General features: G+C 44.8%; 1 protein-coding gene across 3 annotated transcripts in view; it reads right to left on the bottom strand.

The window, feature by feature from the left end:
• Positions 1-2,311: 2,311 nt before the first annotated feature.
• Ddr (discoidin domain-containing receptor 2) overlaps positions 2,312-12,195 on the bottom strand; it is a 279,939-nt gene continuing 270,055 nt past the window's right edge. For all 3 annotated transcript variants that reach the window (XM_075879176.1, XM_075879177.1, XM_037414002.2), the window contains exons 11-14: positions 10,272-10,424; positions 9,399-9,709; positions 7,260-7,494; positions 2,312-6,131 (exon numbers count right to left, since the gene is read on the bottom strand). In XM_075879176.1, the coding sequence (XP_075735291.1) occupies positions 5,832-6,131; positions 7,260-7,494; positions 9,399-9,709; positions 10,272-10,424 (999 nt within the window). In that variant the 3' untranslated portion in view covers positions 2,312-5,831. The remainder of the gene's footprint in view (positions 6,132-7,259; positions 7,495-9,398; positions 9,710-10,271; positions 10,425-12,195) is intronic.

The raw sequence follows: 12,195 nt of genomic DNA, 5'->3' as shown, positions 1-12,195 counted from the left end.
GCATCGTTCATAATAAAATATGACTGTGCAAACAGTTCGATTATGTATACTTTAAAATAGGACGTAAGAGTGTAAATGTGAAGCAAGTTGCCGTTATTACATTTAAAAATGTGCGCCGTTGTCTGAATTGTCAGAGAGTCAAGATAGCTCGGAAGTTCGATTCTTTTCTCTTTATTTTCCCTATTTTCACACTATTTCGGTCTATTTTGAGGTCAGTTACTTCTGCGTGTTCGGCCAGCGCGTTCTACAAAGCCTTCTTTATTATACATCATACATGTGCCGCTTCTGTCTTTGCTAAAGCTTACTTGTATCACCTTTACCACAATCTGCACCACCTTCCTCCTCCCTGGTTGTCCGTCCCCGATGTGTGTACTGTAGCACACGGGGTTTCATCTGCCAGTGGCGTAGCCAGGGGCTGGTACACCAAACCTATCACCCCCCCCCCCAAAAAAAAAAGAAAATTCCCATTGTATGTGCGCACAAAGCAATGGTTTACCACCTATGCCTGCCTTGGCTCAACTCTATTCAAAGGGGCTCCCCGTCCGGAAAAAAATTTTCCAACGCCCCTGCCGTCCACGACTTCAGCTCACAGGCTTAAATTTTTGCTTATAGATTACGTATGTAAATGGGCCAATAACCACTGTCAGTTCCTCTCAAGGATGTTTTGATCTACAGGCGAAAAAGTGGTCAGCTTCGAGAACGGATTCATCTTCTAAGAGCTGCCGTGAAATATAACACAGCTTATGAATGAAGCTGTAAAAAAACATGACATTGGCAATTTTACTGAAACATGAAATTGCCGTTTATATCACGGTACGCAAGAACCCGCAGCATGCGCATTCAAGGGCACAAAATGATACGGCTGGCTGACCGAATTTTCGATCATTATTTACCCGTTTATAGGAGCACGGGACCTGAAGCAATCATTCATAATTTTCACCCATGTGTGGCTCAATGACGTTCGAATGTGTAACTAGTGACCACCATAAAAATTTTGCGTAATAATCATTAGAATCGTGCTACAGAGAAAAGTTACAACTCTGAATGAAGCAGGCGCGTGCATGATTCTCATATTTGGCCGCAATGATCACACAAAGGTTGTGGCTGCATGCGGATGTAGGAATGCTGTGTTACTTCACACAAGGCACGGAATCCACATGCGCTGTGCTTCGTCAGGCTATGTATGCTTGAAAAAAAATTTATTTTGCGCATGCTCGTCATGTTATCTACGGCCTCTCTTTAGACGCAAATTTACAACTAATGAAGTAGCATGGCTGGGCGCATTTCTTGTAGCAAAAATAAGTTTCTTTACCTTTAATACCCATTTGATACTTCAATCCGACACGGAATGAGTTGCCACCTTTTACAGAGGCAGCGCCCTCGGCCCCCGTGGTTATCATTCAGGCGGCCATAGCAGACGATGCCAGCAGTCAGGCATTATGAGAAGCGTAAAACTTTTCCAGGGTAGTTATTTAGAACCTCGTAGAGTCAGGGAAGAAGCTGCAGGAGTGTTTTACTGATTTTGTTAAGTGAAGTACAAGAAAATAATGATAAAAAGAGCTGACGCGGAAGTGGCTGGGAGCTGCACGCGAGAGAGTGGCGCAGCAATCCAACCACGTACGTCACAGGGGGTCCTCCGCATGGTGGCGCCACGGTATGTCCTCGCGCCCAATAAAGTCCGCAAATAATATACTAGATGTTTGGTACCAGCATTATAAACGTAATAATGGCGTAGGCTGGACACATCTTTCCATTTTACAAACCACAAGTGCCAGCCTTTGTCATCCACGTGAACCATGAACTACTCGTCTCCGTGATGTCATTCCGCACTGTGTACTACATGCAATGTGAAGAATATGAAGCAAAAGAAATGCAACCATCGGATACATTTGCATAGGCACACGTCACTCCAGGCCCGTAGCCAGCGGCATGAAGCCAGCCCCCTTCTCTTCCCCCCAATGTTTTGATGAAGGAGGGTGTTTAACTAAAAATAATTAAAAATAAGTGTTTTCTCAAATAGTCAAGGCCTTCAGCAAGTGCCCCCTTTTTCCCCCGCCCCCGAAAAACTTCCTGTTCTCTGGCCTGCTCATTCTGTACTCTGCCTCCTTGGAATGGTTGGCTATATTTTACCGGTGTGGATGACAGGTATACCACCAACTGAGAAGGATAATTTATAATTATTTCATTCTGTTTTTTTAACCGTCTATCTCTTTAGATTCCATGCAGCATGTGCATAGCAATCCGGGTAAACAATAAACACAAGTGAAACAAAAAAGCAAAAAAAATCAAAACAGGAGGAGGTGCAAGGCTCTGTGCTGTAGGGCTTCTCTTTTATTTCATCCGTGTGCTTTATTGGCAGTAGATTGTCCATTATTTTCCTAAGAGCTTGCGACGAGAAGAGTGCACAAACGGTGACCAGGGGAACCAAGGTGCAGTACAGCTGGGCGTCGTCGGCAGTCCTGTGCCTTCGTCTTCGCACTCACGTACACATCACATGCGAACGCGCACACACACACACACACACACACATACATGGGCACCACATATCGCGAACGCGCTTTGGAAACAGTCGCCGTCTCTTGCTCTGTGTACAAAACAAAGAAAACTAAAGACAGAATACTGGGGCGCAAATGCATATCAAACAGAAAAAAAAACCTAGTGACAAGACAGTGGCTGTCGTACTCCCTGTAGACTGACGCGACATTGTGGTCTGCTTTAGGCGAGAAAAACTAATAGCTATAACTACGTTAAAATTAGAGAAAGAAGCTACAGTGGCTTTCATGATCTACTCGCATTTGCTGTATTTTTCCTGGTGATGCTTTCAGGAACGTTTTTTTAGGGCTACGAAAAGTTTGGCACAGCAACTAAGTAATCATTACATATTTAGCAAGTAAAAAGCAAGTAGTTGGCTCTTTTCTGAGTGTTCGGTTGCTAACTGAATAAAGAACGTGCTGACATTTCATGACATGTACTGGCAAGCACACGAAGAGAACACATAGTAGCAAAATATGTTCATGAACTCGCAATAAATTTAAACTTATTATTATATTTACAGTGATCCAATCGACCAATGTAATCTCCAGAGAAAAGCCTGTGTACCAGCACATAAATGCCACTTGAACAGAAAAATGCCATAATTAAACCAGTTGACAGATAATTTGAGTGAGTTTTGGTGTTAATTCTCAAAACTTACAACCTGTAAAATCACCTAAATTTTTGACACTGCGCATATCGTGCAACATATGATAAATAAGCCAACTACTTCCAACACCCATGGTCATTAGACCCATAATGCGTACATCAGTAGCAGTTACAAAGAGCTACATTCTTATTTCTAATGCCATCAAAAGCAGCTATATCCAAAATTTATGCTTTTAGTCACATTATTTATTTTCTGTTGTAATGAATACTGTCATTACACCAAATCAATAAATAAAGTGGCTATTCTAAAGAGGACCTTATTTATTCAGTCTTCCTAGTTGAGGTCGAAATATAAGTTAAAAAAAAACTGCTTATCACAGTGTGCTTCTTTCTCCGACTACTGTTTTTAACCGTTTTTGTCACTGTGAGAATCACCAGCATAGATACAGAGTAGACACACACAAAAGAAAGAAAACAGTACGGAGAAGTCTTTTGTGCACTGTGTCCGTAGGAACTTCAGGCAAATGACTGGGCGCTAGTGTCTGAGACGACGTGGTCTCTGCCATGATTTCGAAATCTGGAAACATGTTATCAAGATGCCATAAAGAAACAACTAGCAAATTCTACAAGGGAGCATGACAGCACCGTTGGAACACTATGATGACACCTTAATGATTGAGAGTACACTGCATGAGATAAATTGTAGTCATGCAATAGTGTGCTCAGTAAGATCAAGACTGGCCAATGCACATGGAGCCCATAGAGGCATAGCTTTTTTTTCCCTCTTTCTTGTGCTTGAATTTTAATTCAAACCACAGACAAGTGCATTTGTGAAGAATGGTATTGTAGGCACGAAAATGGTAAAGAAAACACATTTCATATGACTTGGGTCAAGCTCAATAAAATGATGTTACCAGTAATTGTAAATCTTGTTGTGAAATGGTCAACATTTACTGAAATACACTAAGCATGGTTTACTTGATTTCAATTTCAATTTCATTTTTTTATTTCTATAAGAATGGAGGTAGGCCGAAAAAATAGAGCTAGTTTCCACTAAATGAATATTTAAGCTTTCTTGTTTTCAGCATAACTTTGCTGCCTTCAGTCTGCAGAAATAATTCCTTTGATCATCATAATTACCATCATATCATCAATAAGTTGGAATTTGAGAAATGCTACAAAGGATAATTAAAACTCGTATTGCTTTCATGCACACAGTTTTATCAGAAATGGTATTCTCTATCAGTGAACCTGCAACACTTTTTATATTTTCATAAAACTTGCAGCCTCATTAGTTCTGCATCGCTCTGTTTTTTTTTTCAAACATGAGGTCCTTTGTCCTCACTGCATATACCATCAGACTTTCACAATCATGTATATAAATAAGGGCAGATTAGCCAAGTCTGAAATATTGCCATGGTTTCAAGGAAAATCTATACAAGGGTTGAGCACGTTATCACATGGAAGATGGACAAAAAACTTAAATGTGACCTCAATAGTTGTCCAAAGCAGGCCAACAAATGGCATGACAATGAGTTGCTCAACCTTTACCATGTTTCTTCACAGACATAGGTACAAGAGAATAACAAGACAAGCAGATTACTGGATAAAGACAGTTTCATTTTTAACATGCATCGTGCCTTGATCAAACATCGACAATGTGTTTCATCAAGATGCCGTCCAAGCTAAATGTGTGTGGCAACTGACACAGTTCCATTGCAGAATAAAGGAACTAGTTTTCAGTGACACTAGTTTGCACTTGACGAAGTGTTTACCAATAACACAAAAGCATGGTGTATCTATAAGTACGTGCACATCAAAAATCCACTAAAATATTACAGCCTGGGCAGAGTGTATTTATATGACGCATAAGCGTCTTGTTCTGGAGTGCTTCACGTAAGCATTATTATACTTTGGTTGGTCATATGTACAAAGGAAAGTAAGCAGTCCACGTGCCCAGTACAATGACAAGGGGGGGGGGGGGGGGGGAGGCAGGGGAATTGTCTCATGGCACAAAGAGGGAAGCGACGAGGGGCTTCGTGTCAACATACTGCCATCAAGTTGCCTATGGTTCAGTGCAGGCGCAGCGTCCAGTTCCAAAATGGCGAGGCGGTGCTATTCCTTTTTCTCCTTTTTCGAGTATTCACACAGAAAGTTCACCAGAATGCACTTGCCTTGAATGAATCATGGTACGCTGGCATTTATTATCTTGCGTGAAGCAAGATATTCTGACCCCTGCAGAGAACGGGAGTTCTTGCGAGCTTACGGTGGAAAGCCTAAATCTTTCTTTCCTCGGCAGCTAGAAAACTTGACTTTGCCTAACTCAATGGAGTCCACGAGCATGGCAGCTCTCTCCAACCACGAGTGACAAATGTCCGAAGGGATCTGGCAGTATGGAAACTTGCTTAGCGACATATGTTTCGTGTGCCAAATCTGCTTCGTGGTTTTGGTTCTTCGGTTCGTGCCAGCGTGATCAGCACACGGTGTCTCGCGAGAAAGTACACATTTGCAACCTCACACAATCACGACGAAGATGGCGCTTGCTCGCGGGAAACGCGATCTCTGCGGCAGGGTATCGGAGACAGATGGACCACAAAGGGAGGGTTTCTTGGGGTGGCTCGTTGGCGCTGTCACACAGTGATGGTGCCAGCGGCGCGCGACGAGGGGAGGCCAGCTCGGCGTGCGGCCGCTCAGGACTCTGGGGTGTATCCGAGATTCTTCCGCTGGAGGAAGAGGTGGATTTCCCTAAAGTTTGGCCTCTCCGAGTCGTTGCGCTGCCAGCACTCGCGCATCAGGTCGTAGATCTCACGAGGGCAATTCGGCGGCTGCGGCAGGTGCGTCTGCAGGCCGTCGTTGTGGTAGAAGTGGCTCACATTCTCGATGACCTGCTCATCACTCAGGGAGGCGAAAGGCTGCTGGCGTGCAAATGTCAGAATTTCCCACAGGGTGACGGCGAATGCCCAAACGTCGCTCTTGGTCGTGAAGGTGCCCTGCGTATATAAAGGAGATTTTATTGCAGAGGTATCGAAAACAACTGGCCACATACCATGGCTCAACTGAGACTCTTCAATTAATAAAATCATTATTCTGAGTAACCAACCCAAAGGCTATACATACTGCAATGCCAAAAACACTGACTACAAAAGACGAAAAGTTGACTGATATGCTTATAAACGTCAAAAGAACAGTCTTCTACACACGCGCAATGAGCCTCTGAAACACAGAGGGAGAGGAGACAAGTTCAGTCAGAACTACTGCAAGACCTCAACCCTAGGCATTGCGCTTCGAAACGCTACTTTAGACCCTATTCTTCCAAAGGCCTAAGAAATCGAATAAAAAATAGAAACGTATTATCGGGAATTAATCTAAAGTCATTAATTTATCTAACATCAAGGGATGCCAAGCCCACGACGGCAGTTTCCATACTAAACACCACTTATCCCACTGCCCAAATCCTACTTATTAATAACAAAAGTCACCCACAAGGCTGAAGCTATGAATGGGATCGCACTAACTCGGAACGTAACGCTGAAACAGCCAGCAAATCGAATCGTGCAGCGCGCTGCTCACGCACAAATGATGCACGAAAACAATCCACTAAGGGCAAGAGCTAACTAACAACATTTAGAACTCGACGCTTAAAGCGCTGTTTAAACCAAAACAACGCAGAAAACGTAATCACAGGTACAAATATGAGGACCAACTAACGGGTGTCTCAATTGTTACTTCGCTGTGTTTGAAAACCACGCTCTTTTCGCAAACGGGGCCTGCCCAGCAGGCGAAGTTGATCTTTGTGGCCCAGGCAACTAATGCAAACATTCCGGTGAAAAGCCAAAGCACACGATTTTCCTCACCGAAGGATAAGCACGAGCGCACGAGCACCTAACTCCCCCGCCCGCCCCCATGCGTGGGGCAAAGTACGCGTGGGAGATAAGCACACGTTGGCGCATCGCGATGAGCTGGGTGCCGAGCGTAGGCGACTCTTTTTCTATCTTGAGTTTTCCTATATATAGGTATGTATACATTACGGTGTATGACGGCAGCGTTGGCAACGGTAAAAACCAGCCGAGACTGCCGATATAATTGCTATCGCAGTAAAATCAAACTGCAGTACGAACCATCAGTACACTTTCCCAGGCCATCCATCGGATGGGCAGCATGGCACGGCCTTCAATACGGTAGTAGTCACAGGCGTACAGCTGCCGACTCATGCCGAAATCGGCTATCTTTATAGTGAAAGCGTTGCCGACCAGACAGTTGCGCGTTGCCAGGTCCCGATGTACGAAGTTGAGTGACTCCAAGTACTTCATTCCTGACGCTATCTGTGTCGCCATGTAGATGAGGCTTCCGTAGCTGTGAGAAAGAAAAAAAAACACGAAGTCTCATAAAAGCGATGGCAGCATCAACACACCTAGAAATTTTTTACAATGAACCACAGGCCCAAGGAGCAATTACAGCGTATCAACCGGTCAGTTATACGGACAAGAAAAGAGGCGAACAATACCGGTTGGTCATCTTATAGGACCACCTTTTTCGTCACCTTGTATTAATCTATCCGACAATGCGAGTGGTACCGCTTGTGTGAATGCGCGATTCTTTGCCCAACGAAGGTGCCGTAAACAAAGTGAACAAAGAGTACTTGCTTGCCCTTTTCTTGCAGAGAACTTGCTCTTTTAAGTGAATTATCGAATTCATTATACGCGGCTCATCACTGTACAAATGTATATATCTCTGTGTCTTGCAGCGTTACTGATTATTATGTGTACCCGAACGTATTCATAATTATCGAGCACAATGATTTTAAGCTGCACCGAGGCTATTTTGGATCATCTAGGATATTCGGTAATGCATTGTCGAATACATAGGTTCAGTCAGTTCACTGAAGCTAAGCAGAACATATCTCACTCAGTACTTTCGAAGAGTACCATAAAAACTATGGACCATCTTCCCGAAGGGAATCCTGATAGGGTGTGAAGCAGGAGCGATGCGCACGGCGTTGACCTGGTTTAAACGAGCGTCAACACGGGGACTGGAAGAACGGTTTGAAGCAAAACTCGGTGTAGCGTTTACTCGAGTAAACGTTTGTTTGAAACGCAAAGACACGAGAAGAGGGACGTGTTGAATACGCTTGCGCTCGGCTTTCTTGACTCGCGTCTAGTCGGTGTTACCCGCACGCCGTCTGTATTCTCGAACGCGATCAGTGTTCTTGACTCGCACTTGTCGGTGTCACTGGTCTTCCACTGCTGACGCTTGCATTCGGCTTTCCTGGCTCGCGCCTCGTTGGTGTTGCCGTCGCCATTCGCGGACGTGATTGGCTTCCCTAACCCTGGCAACGCCGGCGACAGCCGGAAAAGGTACACGCGCACTAGCAGGAAGCATGCCGCGATGGCATCCCGCGAGTCGGCGCGATCGCGCGGCAAGCAGCGCTGCGTTGTCCAATTGTCGGCGCCGGGAGATTCTCGAGGCGTGCGCAGCGTGCGTACCCGCCGGCTCGCGGCTCCTTCTCGCCGACAGATGGAGAGAGGTGGTGCGGGTGAGATCATGTCCACGTGAAGAGGGGGCTCAAGCGTTGTGAACGATGGAGACGGTGAGGCAAGAAACAGCCAATTTGCGGCGAGCGAGGGAGAGCGACGTCACCGCGCACTGCTAGGAGGGCGTGAGTAACTTGGTACCACTCCAACACCTGCGGCGAGGGGAGTGGTGCGGACGGAGCGACAGCGTTACACAAGCTAGTCAATGAGCTGCTTCGCATCTAATAATTTATCAATGATCGAACGGGTTTACGATCCCAAAACCACGACACAATTATGAGAAATGCCATAGTAGGAGATTCCAAAAGCTTTGACCACTTGGTGTTCTTTAACTTGCACCTAAATCCAAGTAAACGGGCCTTTAGCATTCTCAACTTCACCGTAAAAAGACATATAATGTCGAATACTCATGGCTACCCTGCAGCTGTGAAATACATCAGGTGAACGATTCATGCGAAGTATACGGTGTGCGCGGCAGTAAATACACGCTCGACCCCACATCCCTGCCAAACACTAAATCGCGGAAGAGGGTAATTATATGCAATTTTTTATCTTGTGTCAATATTCCTGCACACGAGCATTGACTGCATTAGAACAGTCGTGCACGTTGCAAACTAACCAAATCAACTTGATTTTTTGCCACATAAGAATTAGGCTTCCATGGAGCCTATCTAGCATAAGTTAGGTGACGTGGACTGTGCTAACGAATGACGAGCGCCACTGCACCTGAGCACATTGTTGGCAATGGGTGGCGCAAATGTGTCGGGCAGGTGGTGCTGCAGGAACTGGTGCAGGTCTCCGTTTTCCATGTACTCGACCACCATGGTGAGGGGTTCATCTCTTGTGCACACGCCCAACACGTGCACGATGTTGGGGTCGCGAAGCCTGGACAATATTTTCACCTCCTTCAAGAAGTCGGCGCGCGCGTGTTCGGTGGCGTTCTTGCGTAGCGTCTTCACCGCGACCAGCGTCTTGGTACCAAAACTGACCGGTACATCCACGAGCTCGGGAATGCCTTCCGCCTCGCACAGGTGCACCTGCGTGCAAACACCCGGCCCTTCATGTTTCGCAGTGTTTCTTTAAACCTCGCGTCAGTGGCATATTGTCACATTCACAGAAAGCGGTACCGCACATAAAACCATATCTCCGCAGAATTGCTACGCATCAGCGTTTGATACGCATGCTACATATGCATGCTTCGTTAAACGCATGGGGGATATCACCACTACGAAACGAAGAAGGTATCAGAATTCTGGGGTCTACAGTACCACAGGTAGAATACGCCTCTACTCCTGTTCAATAGATTTGCTTGTATACTGTTAAAGGTCTGACAGATGAAACTTACTTTTTTATAGCATGGCTTAACGGAGATGCACGACTTAGTACTGCAATTACACTACTATAAAACATAACATGACATGCGTTTCAAAATTAGTATATTCCCGCTCACTAGTGAAAACTTCATTATTACTATTTCATCAAAACGGCAATGAAGGCTTGTAGACCTCAACAGCTTTGAAAATAGTCACCAAATCGTCTTGAGAAACATCCCTGTGAATAAATATTAGACCCGTCTGAAGGCAACCTTAGAAAACGCACCTCTCCGAACTGCCCCTCGCCGAGTTTTTCAATGAAGCGGATTCTGTGCCTGGGCACTTCTCGCACGGGCGGTAGCGTTGCGCCTCCAGAATTCTCATCAGCCGATGACAGGTCCAATGTCGGAACAGAGTAAACAGTGTTGCCGCTCACACCCTGAAAATGACAAAGACCAATTATCAGTCTTCTAGTGCGCCTACTGCGTCGCCGAATCTCCACAAAACAACTATTCGCCGAAACGTATTTTCTTACCACAAATTCACCGATGATATACCATGGTTGACGCCTACACAAAAGTCATATTTCTGGGTTATGAATTATTATGCACACCCGCAAAAAACAGCGACACAGGCTCCAACACAAATGTGAATTTCTACTTCCGATTTATCAGAGGCATTTTTAGGAAGAAGAGACGTAGTAGAGAGGGTAAGGTGGAAACATCAACGAGTTCATGATAACTAGAATGCTAACCGACACTAGAGATTCGGATGGAGGAGCTGGACAGTTAGGGTTGTAAAAGTAGAGACACAGGAAGCCCATAAGAAACGTCATAATAACCAAGTCACATGCGGTAGGTGATATATCTATTAGTTGGTCACTAAGACCAGGACGGGTTGAAAAGTTCACTTATTAATCTGTGGTTTAAGGCTAAGCTGAAATTAGGATTTTTCGGAAGTGTACTTCCTGTCTTGTATGTTTACGTCGGTAGGTGTACCTACATAGTTACAGTCAAAAGCAGAGGTGACATTGCACTCTCAACATTCGAAGTGGATGAACCGGCGTGCTTTTTCACAATAATGGCATGAAAACTGTTTTCTCTTGTATCTCTATCTCTCTTCATTACAGTAGATGACTTCTTTCGAATGAAATTTGTCCTACTTCTGTCATCAGACACGTTATTCGAAGGTCGCAGGTTCGGTCCCTGCCGATGGCAAGTTATCTTTCCGTCCACTTTTCTTCCTTAACATTTAAATTATATTTAATACTAATAACATCCCCTAAACTTTCATTGGCTTCGTTCCTTGTTAGTTGTCATTTATATTGTGTTTAACAAAAGAAAGTGATTCAAGCTTCTTTCCTTCATCCAGCCATTCTGAAACTAGTCTGTAAAGCGTGCATCTCCACATAAATAAGCTACATGTGGCAAAGCTACAGAGTTGTGCCCTGGGGCAAAGCTCATTCTTTTGCACCACAGGTGGGATCAAACAAACAGATATACGCAATCTCCCAAGAAAACGGAAGTTTTGTTGAAGTCCCCTACCCCCCCCCCCCCTCCCCCTAATATAAGAAAAAATAGGTAAGTAAGTGCTGCACAGCTTACTTCGAATTGCATGGAAGCAAAAAAAAAAAAAAAAATCGGAAGGCCACCATATTCATTTGGGCATGGCTGGTTCAATCCCCAAAAGAATTCGCATTTCTGCTGTACGCAGCCTATGCTCATTTCTCCGGTGGGAGCGACTGCAGACGGTACCGCTTTTTCTGTGATTCATGGTGTTTCGGCATATTCTAGGCTTTTCCAGAGTCCCTCTTTCCCAGTCTGTATTCGGGTTGCTGCTGTAGACACTTCACCACTTTTTGTAGCTGTTTTTTCTCCGGCTTGGGCAACTTGCGCCGTCTCGGCGCCTCATATTCTCCAGTTTCTCACAGTGCTCCAAGCCATACAACAGTATCGTCATCCCACAAAGCCAAAGCAATTGACCCCGCGTAAGTGCGCTCCTTCAGCAGTGCAATCTACACTTTTTCTCTACATTGTATTGCCTACATAATTTTGTCTACATATAATTGTCTACATATGATTGTCTACATAATTTTGTCAACATATGGCCGCGAGCCGTCCACAATGCATCCCTTCTTCCTTTTGGAAAAACCTGGCATAAAGATAAACAGTATCACTGCCAAAATGTTTGTTTCTAACTTCCAAATAGCC

Source organism: Rhipicephalus microplus, chromosome X (genome assembly GCF_043290135.1).
Source record: "Rhipicephalus microplus isolate Deutch F79 chromosome X, USDA_Rmic, whole genome shotgun sequence".
NCBI classification, from domain to species: domain Eukaryota; kingdom Metazoa; phylum Arthropoda; class Arachnida; order Ixodida; family Ixodidae; genus Rhipicephalus; species Rhipicephalus microplus.
The sequence above is the reverse complement of the archived record's forward strand: the minus strand, read 5'-3'. Positions and strand labels throughout refer to the sequence as shown.